This window comes from Lampetra planeri, chromosome 1 (genome assembly GCF_965212315.1).
Source record: "Lampetra planeri chromosome 1, kcLamPlan1.2.h2, whole genome shotgun sequence".
NCBI lineage: Eukaryota > Metazoa > Chordata > Hyperoartia > Petromyzontiformes > Petromyzontidae > Lampetra > Lampetra planeri.
Genome location: NC_136107.1, coordinates 37,012,220 through 37,029,357, shown reverse-complemented (window position 1 = coordinate 37,029,357; position 17,138 = coordinate 37,012,220). Strand labels below are relative to the sequence as shown.

At 52.9% G+C, this 17,138-nt stretch overlaps 1 protein-coding gene across 1 annotated transcript in view; it reads right to left on the bottom strand.

Moving 5' to 3' along the window:
- MEI1 (meiotic double-stranded break formation protein 1) overlaps nucleotides 1-17,138 on the bottom strand; it is an 89,619-nt gene that overhangs the window by 24,306 nt on the left and 48,175 nt on the right. The window contains exons 21-24 of the mRNA XM_078599916.1: nucleotides 13,620-14,063; nucleotides 9,313-9,460; nucleotides 5,806-5,910; nucleotides 4,254-4,382 (exon numbers count right to left, since the gene is read on the bottom strand). Of these exons, the coding sequence (XP_078456042.1) occupies nucleotides 4,254-4,382; nucleotides 5,806-5,910; nucleotides 9,313-9,460; nucleotides 13,620-14,063 (826 nt within the window). The remainder of the gene's footprint in view (nucleotides 1-4,253; nucleotides 4,383-5,805; nucleotides 5,911-9,312; nucleotides 9,461-13,619; nucleotides 14,064-17,138) is intronic.

Genomic DNA, 17,138 nt, shown 5'->3' with positions numbered 1-17,138 from the left:
CCAAAACCAATTGTGATTGGCTGCCGACACATCACCACTAGGCACATCGCAACCCATCGACTTGTCGTTTCAAATTTCCCTCTCGCGCTCGCAGCACGCGCATCGATCTGCGCGAATTGCACGCAGGTGATATTTTGAGCGATGCAGTTGGGCTAGCGGTACGAATCATCTTCTTCGTCGCGTCTCCTGTCCAACCTACACGCGTCTTTCCACAATATTCTGCACAGGCCCACCGCTTCCGATGTTGGCATTGCCAAATCTTGAGGAGTGCATTGTGGGTGCTGCAGGGCATCTCGGGAGATGATTCACGGTTTGCTTCTCCTGACTAGCACTTCGTTCGGTACTAAACAAAACTAACCGAGAAGACAAGAAAAACCAAGACGAATGACGACAACCCCCAACAAGCGATACAAATGAGACTGTTGAAAAAACGAGACAAACGTGTTTTCCATAACAGGTGTTTTGGGTTAGATTGCGTAAAGCCACCACCTGGCACAGCCAAGTTAGTAAGGGTTGTCACATAAACAGAAAATGCCAATTCGTTACTAGTGCAGCACACCGGTGTGTTGGAGAGCAAAGTCACAACTGTAAATGTTGTACTAGTAACAAATTGGCATGTTCTGTTTACGTGACAAATCTTACTAATTGGCTGTGTCGGGCGGTGGTGAGTTTAACAACACATTTATATATTTACGCGATCTAACCCAAAATAATCTGTGTTATGGTTGATATTGGTCGCGAAAGCCTACGTGTTGAACTGACTAACGTATTTATCTTACAACTATTTTTTTTTTTACCAAATCACGACCGTGAACCGTGACAAATGATCACGTCGACGGGGCACAGAGAGGGATACGGGGCCACGCACAAAGACAAAGATCCCCCGTATAGCCTTTAACAGACTGTTGAAGCAAGTGCTGTTAGCGAGCACCTATAAAGGCCAGCACAGCACACGAGGGGATGGGTGGCCAGCACCACGCCCGACCGCCTTTGTCTCCCTAGTGGCGATGTTTACGCACCGCACCAGGTACTCATTTGAGGCTGAGTTGACCAAGGGGAGGCCCAGGACCGGTTCAGATAATCACCACTGGTTTTAGCCGTGAGCGGAAATCGAACACGCCTCGCCGGGTTCGTAGCGCAGCGCACTAACCGCTACACCACCGCTCCCCAACGCGCACACGCGCGCATGGAAATCTGTGAAAGTTGGGTTAAAATTATTATGCCAGGTCATCGCCCTCGCACTCAAATTGCCACACGTGAGGAGGGCCCATGTGGACAGGGGTTTAAATAATTCATTTGCGGTAAATGCGCACCTGCATAAAAAATATATTACAGCGCGTCTCGATCAATCACGCGAGGGTTCTCAAAAGCGTGTTGTGGGCTGGTAAACGCACACACGTCCATTATGGAAATTGGACTAAATTACTTTCCTTAATCCACCGGCTGTCCGCCTGTAATTTCCACCCACCTCTGAGAGGCGGAAAAAAAAAAATAGAAAAAAAAAATCTTGCGCAGTTTATCGGCCCTGCAGCGAGCGTAATGAAATGACTCCTAATTACAGCCGGCAAATTACGGCGATTAGCTGTTACTGCCAAAATAATTAATTCGGCGTACCCATCTCCGGAGCCGACGGAAAAAGCCAGCGCGGGGAAGAAAGCAATGGCGGCGAGGAAGCGCGCGAGAGCGGGGAGAAGTGCGGGGGGCCCACGTCGCTTCACATTTACGAGGCCATGGTCCTCTCAGTTATTTATAAGAGATACTCGAGCCGAGAGTGGAACACGCGAGATGGAAACGGCTTGTTTCGCTGGGGCGCCCCGGCGGAATCGGCGCACGAAGCTGCGGTTAACGTGGATTATCCATACGTGTATAGATATATGTAGATATATATTTACAATAGTGACTTGACGGTAAACACAGCTCGGTAACTTGGAAGGCACGAAAACTTAATGCATGAAGATGGCTGCTGATCCCGTGTTCAAAGACCCGACGCTATGCCGTACATTTTTTTTTAGATCGTCGCAGCCCTGCAAAATAATGAGGCTGGGTTAAGTCTGAGAGTTGACGCAGGGCCCGTTAGCGCACTCGCTGACCTTCCAGTAGGGTCGTTTGTTTAAAATGAACGAGGGAGAGAGCGATAGCGCTCGGCACATTCGTCATCAACGCCGCCGAATGACAGAGAAAATACAGGGCGGCCCAAAAGTGCGTTTACCGGGCCACAATACAGATGGTGCTTGTTTTAGATATTTCAGGCAATGGACCTTCTTCGGAGCTGGGTCCCGAGATTAAACATCTGCCGAGCCCTTTGTGCCTCCGCAGTAATAGATGGTGATCCCCATCGATCATCATCATCACCATCGGCCAGGGTAGATCCACCGCTGGGTGCAGGCCTCTCCAAGCCGCCACCGCCACCTCTCGCGATGTAACAATCCGCCTAGCACCTGCACACGCAAGCCGATTTCATCGCTCCATCTCCCCCTCCTGGATGCGTTCCATTTTTTTGGGTTTCCGCTTTGTCACCATTCTCGACCGCCGGCCATCGCCATCCCTTCCAGTGACGAGTCCTGCCCTTGCCCACACGTTTCTTAGAAGAGTGCATCGTGCCTTAACCTGCGGACGCTCCATAATCCACGTGGCTAGCTCTGTCTCCAGCCTGATGTGATCCTACCTTCTCCGTAAGCTGCCTCGAGCCTGACCATCTCTCTGCTCACGTCCGTCCGCAATGTAATAATAATAATTTGTATTTGATCGAGTGCCCTTTACTCCAGGGCGTCTCAGAGGGCTTCGCATGCGATACGCAAGATGCATCACGTGTCATCTCAACACATTTGAAAGGGCACCCCAAGTGGCAGCTATCCCCGTGTGGCACGGGGTGATTCAGCACATGGCCTGCAGGCAGGCGATACGTCTGCCAGGTGGGGGAGATTTCATTCTATTCTTGCGTGTCGCAGCAATAAGTTCAGGAGCCAATGCCCGAGGTCTGCCCCTGGCCACGAGAGGGCTTCGGTGGAAAGTTGGTGTGGTTTTGCTACTCCCCTGTTGAAGAAGAGAAGACTAAAGCGGTTTACTATGAGGTCCATAGCTTGGGTTACACGGCCACAACCGTGCTGTTGCTTGTCTTTAATTTTCAATTGATTCCATTTCGGAGTGTAGGATTGCTATGAGGTCCAACCAAGGGGACCCCCATGGGTAGCTGTCCCTGTGCGGCACAAGGTGACTCGCCACCTTGCCTGCGAGTGGGCGTTAGTCTGCCAGTAGGAGGCGATGATTGCCGCTGTGCGCGTAATCACAAATAGCAAAAGAGGTCTCGCGTTGTAATCACGGGGCGACGTCTCTCTAAACCCGTCGGGGTTCTACCACCCCATCCCCCCTCCCCTATCGCCACCCCCCGCCCCCTGCCCCCCCACCCCGTAGTTATGTGACCAGCATCCGTGCCGCGTTGAAGGGAGGAGCCACCATCGCGGAAAGTAGCATTATTTCCCTCTTCTCTCGACGCACGCACGCACGCACGCAAGCGCGCGCTCGCAAAGTTAAATTCACACACCGTTTGTATTACCTCCCAATAAAAAAAAACGCAGGAGCCAAGAGAACGACGTTAATTTCCGACGCGTACAAAAAAAACATTTAGCTAACGATTTAAGCCACCGTTAAAAGTGTAATGGGAACTTGGGAGGAGTTTCCCGGTGAATTAACAAAATATACAAATAATGTAAACCATTACGATCGCTCCAATAATTACAGCTGCTCCACGGCGAGCGGGTTGAGCGAGCGCCCCGGCTGGAAACGCCGCTAATTAAGGCGGAGATCGTCAACGGTGCCTCTTAGCTCAGCGGGCGGTGAGGTGGATGAGGAGGGAGTGGTGGGGCGGGGAGGAGAGAGGAAGTTAAGGGTGGGAGAGGAAGGCAAGGGTATTAATGGAGGTGACGATGGTGATGGTGGTAAGGTGGGTGAGGGCAGTGGGGGGGGGGAGAGATGGAATAAGGAGGGTGAGGGAGTGAGGGGCATGGCGATGGATGTGATGGCAGTGACGGTGGTGAGGCTGAAGTGTAGTGGAGATGTATCGTGACAATGGAATGGGTGATGAGATTGGCTGAAAATGGTTGGCAATTGTGGTGAGATATGGTAAGGGCTGTGATTTGAACGACGGTGATGAGGGCGGTGAGGATGGCGTGGTTCCCAGGCGTCGGTCCGCGCCCTCGGTGCTGTGGAGATGGAACGCGGCCGGCAAGGGCGGTGAGCGCGTGCGCGAGTCTCACCGCGGCTGTCCCCCGAGTTGCGGCCCCAGCCGGCCCCCGCTCCCTGGCCCAGGCTCGCGTACACGAAGGAGAACGCCGGCAGCAGCACCGGCGCCTTCGCGCTCTTTACTCGATCCACCACCCGGAACACTGCTCGCCACGCAACGCACACCGCACCGCTCACCACCCCGCACGGCTCACCGCACCGCACGGCTCAGCACACCACTCACCCTACCAGTGCTCACCACACCACTCACCACACCGCACCGCTCACCCTACCACACTGCTCACCACACAACGCACACCGCACCGCTCACCACCCCGCACGGCTCGCCACACCGCATGGCTCACCACACCACTCACCCTACCACACTGCTCACTACACCACTCACCACACCGCTCACCCTACCACACTGCTCACCACACAACGCACACCGCACCACTCACCACGCTGCACGGCTCACCGCAACACACGTCTCACTACACCACTCACCCTACCACACTGCTCACCACGCAATGCACACCGCTTGGCTCACCACTGCCAAATCTCACTACACCGCTCACCACGCCACACTGCTCACCATACCGCACTGCTCGCCACACAACGCCCACCGCACGGGCTCACCGCACGGCTCACCACACCGCACGGCTCACCACACCGCACTGCTTGCCTCACACCGCAATTCCCACCACACTGCACACCGCACGGATCGCCACCCCGCGCAGCTCACATCACCGCACCCCCCACCGCACGCCGTACTTTGCACATCAACCGCACACCGCATCACATCGGGGGCACTCCAGTGAAAAATATATTACAGCTCTGAAAACTACTACTGCAGCCAATCAAAATTGGTTTTGGGGCTCAGGGAGCACAGTAATGGGAGTGTGAAATAACCATAGATAGTTAAGTGGAACCCATTCATCAAACTGCTGAGGGTTAGAGTTGAACCCTTGCAACAACCCTGACCACCAGCATCCGGCACCAGTAAAGAGCATCAATTCCGGCCACCAACACCAGCCACCAACTCTGGCCACCACAGCACCGGCTACCAATGCCGGCCACCAACGCAGGCTACCAATGCCGGCCAGCAACATTGGCCACCAATGCCGGCCACCAACGCAGGCTACCAATGCCGGCCAGCAACATTGGCCACCAATGCCGGCCACCAACGCAGGCTACCAATGCCGGCCAGCAACATTGGCTACCAATGCCGGCCACCAACGCAAGGACACCAATGCCGGCTAGCAACATTGGCCGCCAATGCCGGCCACCAACGCAGGCTACCATTGCCGGCCAGCAACATTGGCTACCAATGCCGGCCACCAACGCAAGGACACCAATGCCGGCTAGCAACATTGGCCACCAATGCCGGCCACCAACGCAGGCTACCAATGCCGGCTAGCAACATTGGCCACCAATGCCGGCCACCAACGCAGGCCACCAATGCCGGCCACCAACGTCGGCCACCAACGCCGACCACCAACATTGGCCACCATGGAGAGATAGATAACTGAGAGTGCCCGCCAGCGGATCCGCCCTAACCGCAGGGAGCTGCACGCGGAGGCACACCGTGGTAGAGCAGCCGGAAGGAGACTTCCTCCGAGCTGTGATCCAGGGCGCCCTGTAGCTGCAGGTGGCAGAGAGCTCCGAGCATGAGGGGCAGGTTGCACACGTCTGTGACGGAGGGGGAAGGGGGGCGACGCACGCAGGGGCCAGACGTTCCGTTAGCGCGGCGTGAAAGGACACAGTTCCTCGAGCACACGGACGCGCTTTTTGGACACTTACCAACGAGCGTAACCATACGGTTTTGCTGCCATCAGACGCAAGGACAGATTCGTTAAATCAAGGGGGTGGCTTTTTTTTTACTCGGGCAAATAAGTAAAGCCTGTGACCGAATCACCCAGAATCCACCCAATCTCATCAGATCTCACGAGCCAAGCAGGGTTGAGCCTGGACAGCTGTGCTTGGATGGGTGACCGCCGTGCATAACAGGTTTCATAGGCGGCTGCAGGGACTACGTTGTTGGGGTCTCCTGCAGTGGCCCTGTGACATTTGTTTTGACGCAAGGCGGTAGCACCACTGGACCCTGTTTCCGAACGGGCAAAAAAAGGTGTTGAATTCGGGGGGCGGCAACGTCACTCGCACGGAAGCTGGGGCAAAAGTCTTGACATTGAAACAATCGACACGCGTTGGCGTTAATTTGTGACCGGTCCAAGTTAAAGTTTCGAAGAGGTTGCCCAAGCCCAAATCACCCTCACCGCTCCTAATCTCGTCGGATCTTGGAAGCTGGCCAGGGTTGAGGCAGGTTATCAGTTGGATGGGAGACTGCCTGGGAATACCACGGTGTAGTGGACTTGGTCTGTGAGGATAGTGTGTGTATATTTCCTCTGCGTTCCCCAGTTTCTTCCCACGCGAAGGCAAAACACTCACTGATGCCATTGGCCAAACATCCCAATAATGTGGCAGGACCCTCCTGATAACGAATCTTGAGACTCGGCATGGCTTTCCTGGACGCGATGATGATGATGATTAACATTCCACTAATTTACCTACGTGAATGCTTTAAAGAATAGACATATCACTGTGGCCTCAAAAAGAATATGCAAATAAGAGGCGACGTTTCGGGCAAAGGCCCCCCTTGTTCACAGCACAGAGAGACGGCCAGAGAGGTAGGCGGGTCCCACAACGAAGAAGATCATTTGGGGTGTGGGGGGGGGGTGTGGTGTGGAGGGAGGGCCGCAAAGAGAAAGCGATGGATTGAATCAGCGGGAGAGAAGCAGCCGGTGGCACAGGTCGGTGACCCTTGCACTCTTCCTCTGCCCCCCAGGTTGCCCTGAAGGAAGAGGGGGCAGGCAAATGTTATCGGGTCTCGTTAACCAGTTTACGTCCGATTCCCCACGGCTCAGAGATGCCAGACTGATTTATGGAGCGCCCCAAATGCACGCGCGTCTCAGGACCCTCGCCTCGCGATACGGCAGAAAACTGCCAATTCGAAGAGTTTGAAGAGGGCTTTTTTGTACGTTAGAGCACAGAATTATGGGTAGAATTGTACAGGCCAGAGAGGAGATTGAGATGGCGCTGCGGCGCAAGTTGTGTGCCGAATGAAGATGCCTGGAGGGTCAACGATGCAATTTACAATGCAGCAATGTTGAGTTGTCGACAGCGTCCAGGGTTGTTGGAGCAGGGAGTATGCGGCGGGGAGACGCGTGATATAAGCGGGGAGTAGGGTGAGATGAGAGGGGAGAGGTAGGAGAGTGTGTGGAGGGGAGTAGAGTGAGATGACAGGGGAGAGGTAGGGGAGAGCGTGGAGAGGAGCAGAGTGAGATGAGAGGGGAGAGGTAGGAGAGTGCGTGGAGGGGAGCGGAGTGAGATGAGAGGGGAGAGGTAGGAGAGTGCGTGGAGGGGAGTAGAGTGAGATGAGAGGTAGGAGAGTGCGTGGAGGGGAGTAGAGTGAGATAAGAGTGGAGAGGTAGGAGAATGCATGGACGGAAGTAGAGTGAGATGACAGGGGAGAGGTAGGAGAGTGCGTGGAGGGGAGTAGAGTGAGATGAGAGGGGGGAGGTAGGAGAGTGCGTGGAGGGGAGTAGAGTGAGATGAGAGGTAGGAGAGTGCGTGGAGGGGAGTGGAGTGAGATGAGAAAGGCGAGGCAACAGGAGGTTGGTGAGTCTTCCTTAATAAGTGATCATGCCGCGTCTCCATGCACGGCCATAATCAGTAAGTAGTCCTCTGCTCAAGCACGTGGTCGTGATGTAAGAGTTCCATAAAACACTATTTGTGATGGCTGAACGCCACTCATTAGCAATGTTAATAGTATGTTTTGAATATTAAAATTAACGAGTGCCCACGTTATGATTGTAAATGACTGACTGCAAGCATTGACAAAATAATTATCATTGTAGTATTATTATGGTTCGCAAATGAATTAATCTCCCTCATTCATTATGATCTGCGACTAAATGACAAAATAATAACAATTGACCGTAAGTAATTGCGCTACCTAGAGCTCGCCCCGGGAAAAAAAAAAGAGCCAATGAATACCAATGGGCCTTCACGTCGTTAAGCAACAGTCACATAAATTAAATTAAATTATTATTGTCGCTAAAAGACCATCTGTGTCACATCACGCCCCTTAATTCGTCAAATTTGACAATTAGTGCCAATCAATGGCAATGTGCATTCAGACGTCCCCTCCCTGCCGCATCGGGGCTGGGTAGCCCCGTGGGCAGCTATTTCAGAGGGCGCCCACCGCTTACCCGGGGAGTGGGGGAGGGGGAGGTGGAGTGGGGGTAGAGGGAGGGTCGAGTGGGGATAGAGGGGGGGTGTGGTGGGGGTAGAGGGGGATGGAATGGGGGTAGAGGGGGGGTGGAGTGGGGGTAGAGGGGGTGGAGTGGGGGTAGAGGGGGCTATTCCACCCCCCACTCCCCCCCCCCAACCAAAATACCCTTGCCCCCAACATTTTTTAAAAAGCCGTCTGATGGCCGCCGCAGACCGTTTATGCAAATTATCGTTTATGCAAATGTTCGTTAATGCAAGCAAAGGCAGACTTTGTAAAAGTTATTTCCAACTTTGTTCTCTCGATGAGTGAGGCCCAGTGCCGCCGTGTAGCGGTGAGCAAACTGCAGCCCTCTGCTCAACCCTCCCCCCGTGTGGGTGCTGCCCATGATTCCGTGTCCACTGTTTCACGAGCAATGATGGGTGAGCGTTGAGAGCGGTGAGCCGTGGGTGGTGGTGAGCACTGAACGGTTAGGCGGCACGCGGTAGGCGTTGAAACGGTGTGAGAAGTGAGCGGTGAGCAACTCAGCCGTTTATACACATCCGGAATGTTTTTTTGGTTGAAACGATTCGCAGTATGTAACCGAGGTGGAAAGACAACAACTATGTCCGTCCGTCTGTCCGCGGAGGGGAGAGGGGGGGGCGAAGAAAACTCTCGGAGACGGCGGACGGTGATCGTCGACGCTCGCGGCTCTGCGTTCGTTGCTTCGCGAGCGGCGGTGGGAGCGGCGAGCTCTGGGAGGCGAGCTGCGGGTGGTGAGCGAGCGAGCGAGCGTGCATGCGTGCGAGCGAGCGAGCGACCACCTCCATGCGCGGCTCGCTGCAGGACGTCGGGGAGCGAGGAGCACAGCAGCAGCAGCGTGGGCGAGCGGCACGCTGCGGCGCACGCCCACCGCCGCGTGAGGCTCAGGGCTCTCTCCGCCTCGCCGCGCTCACCGTTGCACACCAGCTTCTGCGACCGCACACACACGCGCGCACAGACGCACACACGCACGCGCGTTAGAAACGAAGAGTCCCCGTGTCGTCTCTCGCAGGCCGTTGGGGCAAGTGCCGTCAGCGAGCGCCTGTGAAGGCCGAACACGGCGCACGAGAGGGGGGTGTGGGCAGGACAGTGTGCGGCCAGGCACTCTGAGTCGACCTAGAGGAAGCCCAGGCACAAATAATAGATAATCGCAACTCATGTTAACCATGGTCAGGAATCGAACCCAGATGGTCGGGTTCATGGTGCGGCGTGAAAACCACTACACCAAATATCCCCCGTATAGCCTGAACAGACTGTTGGGGCAAGTGCTGTTAGCGAGCACCTATGAAGGCCGGCACGGCACACGAGGGGGTGGGTGGCCAGCACCATGCCTGGCTGCCACCGTCTCCCTAGTGGTGATATTTACACACCGCACCAGGTACCCATTTGAGGCTGAGTCGAAATAGGGGAGGCCCAGGATCGGTTCAGATAATCGTCACTGCTGTTGGCCACGAGCAGGAATCTAACTCAGGTCGCTGGGTTCGTAGCGAAGCGCCCTAACCGAGACAAAGCTGAAGCTTTTTCGGGCGCTTGATGCAAAGGTTCACGATTCAAATCCAACGGCCACTCTTATCATTACTACGGGTGTAATGACCTCCATAAATAATAATACTAAGCGCCGTCTGCTTCACAGTGGACATCAAACATTCCCTGACGTCATTCGAAAGAACATCCCAACAGGCATCGGCGTCCAAATTAGCCTAATTGAATCATACTGGCCAATCACCAATCAAGACTAACGCCCCCACGTCCCTCTTGAGTTCTTACCTGGTTAAAGAATCAAGACTTCACACGCACGCACACGTGTATATTTAGGTCAATGCACGGTTGCTGCTGCAGCACGTTGTGGAAGACCAAGGGCACGCAAAATCCAACCGCCTTTGTCTCTCCATTAGCTGTAGCCAAGGCCGACACGGCCCGAGACAGCACTGGCGTCTGACCAGCCGGGCTTCAGGACACCCATTGCCGTCAATGTCGCTCACGGTCAGGGATTGATAACACACGTAAACCATCACACGTAAACCATCACAGGTAAACCATCACAGGTAAACCATCACACGTAAACCATCACAGGTAAACCATCACACGTAAACCATCACACGTAAACCATCACACGTAAACCATCACAGGTAAACCATCACAGGTAAACCATCACAGGTAAACCATCACACGTAAACCATCACACGTAAACCATCACACGTAAACCATCACAGGTAAACCATCACAGGTAAACCATCACAGGTAAACCATCACACGTAAACCATCACAGGTAAACCATCACAGGTAAACCATCACAGGTAAACCATCACAGGTAAACCATCACACGTAAACCATCACAGGTAAACCATCACAGGTAAACCATCACAGGTAAACCATCACAGGTAAACCATCACACGTAAACCATCACACGTAAACCATCACAGGTAAACCATCACAGGTAAACCATCACAGGTAAACCATCACACGTAAACCATCACAGGTAAACCATCACAGGTAAACCATCACAGGTAAACCATCACACGTAAACCATCACAGGTAAACCATCACACGTAAACCATCACACGTAAACCATCACACGTAAACCATCACACGTAAACCATCACACGTAAACCATCACAGGTAAACCATCACACGTAAACCATCACACGTAAACCATCACACGTAAACCATCACAGGTAAACCATCACAGGTAAACCATCACACGTAAACCATCACAGGTAAACCATCACACGTAAACCATCACACGTAAACCATCACACGTAAACCATCACAGGTAAACCATCACAGGTAAACCATCACACGTAAACCATCACACATAAACCATCACACATAAACCATCACACGTAAACCATCACACATAAACCATCACACGTAAACCATCACAGGTAAACCATCACAGGTAAACCATCACACATAAACCATCACACGTAAACCATCACACGTAAACCATCACACGTAAACCATCACAGGTAAACCATCACAGGTAAACCATCACACGTAAACCATCACAGGTAAACCATCACAGGTAAACCATCACACGTAAACCATCACACGTAAACCATCACAGGTAAACCATCACAGGTAAACCATCACACGTAAACCATCACACATAAACCATCACACATAAACCATCACACGTAAACCATCACACATAAACCATCACAGGTAAACCATCACACGTAAACCATCACACATAAACCATCACACATAAACCATCACACGTAAACCATCACACGTAAACCATCACACGTAAACCATCACAGGTAAACCATCACACATAAACCATCACACGTAAACCATCACACGTAAACCATCACACGTAAACCATCACACGTAAACCATCACACATAAACCATCACACATAAACCATCACACGTAAACCATCACACGTAAACCATCACAGGTAAACCATCACACGTAAACCATCACACGTAAACCATCACACGTAAACCATCACACGTAAACCATCACAGGTAAACCATCACACATAAACCATCACACGTAAACCATCACACGTAAACCATCACACGTAAACCATCACACGTAAACCATCACACATAAACCATCACACATAAACCATCACACGTAAACCATCACAGGTAAACCATCACAGGTAAACCATCACACGTAAACCATCACACGTAAACCATCACACGTAAACCATCACACGTAAACCATCACACGTAAACCATCACACGTAAACCATCACACGTAAACCATCACACGTAAACCATCACACATAAACCATCACACGTAAACCATCACACGAACTCCGGTCATCCTCGCAGCGGCTTTTGGCTAGCCATCGAACAGAGACGGTCACTGCATCACGCGCTTTCGGATGCGATTCTGCAGCCGTCTGGAACGCTCTTCCTTCCCATAACAAAGGGCCACTGGAGCTATGCACTTTTAAGTAATCTCGATTGAACATTCCTTTCTTTAAAACTGCCTTTCGTGTTAAGTTTTCTGTCCTTCCCACATACCTCCGATAAGCACAGCTGGCGATGTACGGTGCGTAAAAAGGTTCAACATACATACGGAGAGACACACGAACGTGGCGCCGTGTGATCCCCGCCCAACGCTCGCTCCCGTGGCTGCAACGTGAGCACCACTGGCAAGCAGCGCTTGCAGCGAACGACAACCAGCGAGCGATCGACAAATCAAGGCGCGGGCAAGGGCCGCGGGGTCACCCGCGTGCAACAAGTGAATCGATCAGGGACGCTCGACGACGTGTGATTCATGGCACCTGTCCTGCCCGTGTGTCTCTGCGTTTGTGTGCAACTGTGTGTGTGTGTGTGCGCGTGCCTGCGCCTGTGTGTGCGTAAGGTTTGGTGTGCGGTGGTCTAGCGGTCAGCGCGTGTGCGCTACGAACCTGGCGACCAGAGTTCGATTCACGCTTACGGCCAACATCGGTGACGATTATATCTGAACCATTTCCTGGGCCTCCCCTAGGTAAACTCGGCCTCAAATGACTATCTGGTGCGGTACGTAAACATTGCCACTCGGGAGACAAAGGCGGTCAGGCGTGGTGCTGGCCACCCACCCCCTCGTGTGCTGTGCAGGCCTTCATAGGTGCTCGATAACACCACTTGCCCCAACAGTCTTTTAAAGGCTATACGGGGGATCTTTATCTTTGTGTGTGTCTGTAGGGAACGATACTGCACGGTATTGGTTAGCGCTCTTTGCTACAAACCCGGCACCCGAGTTCAATTTCAGGCTCCAGCTAAGATCAGTGGCAAATATCAGAACTGGTTCTGGGCCTGCCCTAAATCAGCTCAGCCTAAAATGAGTTACTGATACGGTCAGAAAACACCGCAAAACTTGGGAGGCAAAAATATGGCAGAAATGCTCATCAACAGAGTTGCAGCAGCAGCAGCAGCAGCACATGCAGCAGCATCAAGGAACGGACCAAGAGGAGGTGGAAACAGAACAGAAAATGAGCAGAAGAGCAGAAGGGGATAGACGTTTTGGAGGCAGGAGCAATGCACTGATGTAGCAGCAGCACGAGCAACTGCTCGAGCAGACCGAGGGGATCGAACAATAACAAGACGGTTGACGAGCATCGACCAGGTGACGTCGCGTCACGCACCAGCAAGGCCCTGCCGGCGTGCAAACTCTTTTGCAACACCGCCAGCATCGCTGCCATGTGACTCCGCTCGTCCATGGCCTCCGCCCCCGACAGGAACTCGATCCCTCTGTCAGTGCCGCCCTCCAGGATGGAGGAGCCGGAGTCGAGGATCATCGGGACGGCGGCAACGGCGGCGGAGGAGGACGAGGATGCGGCGGATGCCCTCGAGGTGACAGAAGCGACGGAGGCAGTGGAATCGGTCAATTCGGTGGAGGCGGTTGCGGCCTGGCGAGCGGCGAGGGTGGGACGCAGGCGGCCCAGCCACGACCGCAGCACCTGCGGCGCCAGCAGGGCGGCCAGATCCTCGTGGGCGAAGACGAAGCGCACGAACGACGGCCGGTGCGAGTACAGCTCAGCCGGGGAGTCGGCGGCACGCACCGCCCGCACCACGGGCGCCAGCCGATCCTGCGGGGCGGGCAACGGCGTTAACTGGCGGGCAGGTCGAGGCGGGGCGGTGAAGCGGGGCGGAGTGGTCGCACGTTTGCCGTTCGTTGCGGGCGACCCGTCGGCTCGAGCCCCATCGGTGTCAATTGTAACGTATGAAACTAAAACTATTTTAATTTGATCAGGTAAGGCCCACTGAGCTATGTAGCTCTTTTTCAAAAGCGACGTGGCCACAAATGATAGCCCAACTAAGCGGCTTAACACGTGGAAATGTATCGCAGCCAAATACTCTTGAACACACGTTGCTTCTAAATGTGGAGGGAAAAATCGGAGGACTCGGAGAAACATCCACGCGATCGCGGGGAGAACATGCAGACTCCAAATATACAGGCGTCAGGGCTAGGATACAACGCACGACCTCCTGCATGCCAGGCAAGGGAGTTAACATCTCGTCACCATATAGCACACCTATGCTCGCTTCGCCGTGGATGTTTCAAGATAGCGCGACGTCATTTGAATAGGAATGGGCCAAGTGGGCCAGGAGTCACGGCCTACATTTGCCATAGTTGATCAATGGCTCGTAAACAACTTAACTGCAAAGACACGCGGCAACATCGCCAACCCCTAACTCGCAGAATAAGGCCAACTTGGCTGGCCGATACTGCGCTCAGCTTGTGCCACACAGGGATAGCTGCCAATGGGGGTCCCCTGCTGCAGAGAACATCGGGATGTACTGCATGGGAAGCGCAGTATAATCGTTCAGCAGTGATGATGATGATGCGACAATAAATCACCCTTTGATAATGAATAACAATCCCCTTTTGTCAATTCGTCTTTTTCCACAACTTCATCCGAGCAGTGCGACCGTCACAAGCCGCGGAATGCATTCGGAACTCTCGCGCAACAGCTGCGGGCCCCTTCGCGTCAGAGAAGGGGCCCGCAGAAGAGGACATCACGGAGCCAACTCTGAGATCCCTTCGTGTGACCTCTGGCCCCACCCGTCCTGCCAACGAGGGTGGCGTAAATACATTGCTGGACTGGAAAAAAATTAACCCGTAAAAACAAAGTTTTCACTATAAATCCTTTATATGCGTGGCATCGGTTTTATTTTATTATTCATTTCTGTTTTTCTTGAGTAAGAGTTTCATTTTTATCACATTGGTATTTTAAATTAAATATGAAAAAAAATTTTTCCTAAAAAGTGGAAAATTTTGGAAAAAAATTTTCACGAAAATAAATTGTCACGCACAACGAGTCTGTGTGCAAAATGTCAGCTCTGGGTTAAAAAACGACTGAAAGATTTGCACGGTCGTAAGCGCGCAAGCAAGCAAGCAAGTGAACTTAATATAAAGGATTTAAAAAGAAAACCACGCACTGCTTGCAGCATGGGACTACGCTCCTCTGTACTTTACAAGCGCGAGCGAATGTACGCGAGATTACCCAAACGTCACGGTAGAAAATGGCAGACACAGCATGCAAAAACACTAATCCATTCGTTATCAAATTTGTAACATGCACAAATGTAACTTTAAATGACGTCCAGAGGTGCGGGAGAGTAATGCATTGAGATTCGGACAGAAGGGGACGGCACCAATGCCGACATGCGGCGGCGGTGAGAGAGGAGGGAGTGGAGCTGCAACAGGGCCTGTGTGTGAGTCTATGGGTCTCTGTGTGAGTCTATGGGTCTCTGTGTGAGTCTATGGGTCTCTATATGAGTCTATGGGTCTCTGTGTGAGTATATGGGCCTGTGCGTGAGTCTTTGGGTCTCTGCGTGAGTCTATGGATCTCTGCGTGAGTCTTTGGGTCTCTGTGTGATTATATGGGTCTCCGCGTGAGTCTATGGGTCTCTGTGTGAGTCTATGGGTCTCTGCGTGAGTCTATGGGTCTGTGCGTGAGTCATTGGGTCTCTGCGTGAGTCTATGTGTCTCTGTGTGAGTCTATGGGTCTCTGTGTGAGTCTATGGGTCTCTGTGTGAGTTTATCTGTCTCTGTGTGAGTCTATGGGTCTCTGTGTGAGTCTATGGGTCTCTGTGTGAGTCTATGGGTCTCTGTGTGAGCCTATGGGTCTCTGTGTGAGTCTATGGGTCTCTGTGTGAGTCTATGGGTCTCTGTGTGAGCCTATGGGTCTATGTGTGAGTCTATGGGTCTCTGTGTGAGTCTATGGGTCTCTGTGTGAGCCTATGGGTCTCTGTGTGAGTCTATGGGTCTCTGTGTGAGTCTATGGGTCTCTGTGTGAGCCTATGGGTCTATGTGTGAGTCTATGGGTCTCTGTGTGAGTCTATGGGTCTCTGTGTGAGTCTATGGGCATTCGCCTACGGAGGGAGTGAACCCCAGGAAAGACACGCCGTGACAGAGAAGCGACGTTCGCCTGCTCGTCCCGGTCGAGAGACGGGGCCTGCCGAGGAGGAGGAGGCCACTCCACTGGGTGTGGGCAGTTAATTGGCCTGGGCGGATATGGGAAGAGTTGGATATGCGACTTGCTACCGCTTTTATGTGAAACTGGGTCTCGCCTACAAAAACAGGCGATCCCTAGCATCTCAGGGGGCCATTACCTGGACATAAAGGTCACGCGTTTATCTCCATCGGTAAACAATGCCAGGGAGACAGAAGTTTGTCCCACGCTCCGCCAACCGACGTAATTCACTCTTAATGCACCTCCGCTCCCCGCGCAAATCGTCCCAAACCGAGCGTAATGTGCGGATTTTGTGCCGTTAAGTTGAAGGTCGGGTGGCATTAATTTTAATTACTCTGGTCTGGTTCTTTTTTTGCATGCCTCCTCCACGTTATAATTATTCCCGTTGTTATTTTTGTCGCCGTGAATCCGAGAAGTGGCTCATCAATAACGAGGGACGGCGGGGGGTGGTGGGGGAGCAAGGTGAAGTAATTGCTCCATCCGTTAATTAGCGCGGACATTAAACATCCTCTGACGCTGCTTCCAATTTCGTCGCGTCCGCAGAAGGGATAGGAGCGATGGAATCGTGCGCAGGTGCCAAGCGGATTGTCACGTCGCAGAGGGCGGTTACCGCCGACGGCTTAGGGAGGCCTCCATCCAGCAGTCGATTGATCGCGGCTGATGATAACGACGATGCTTACAATG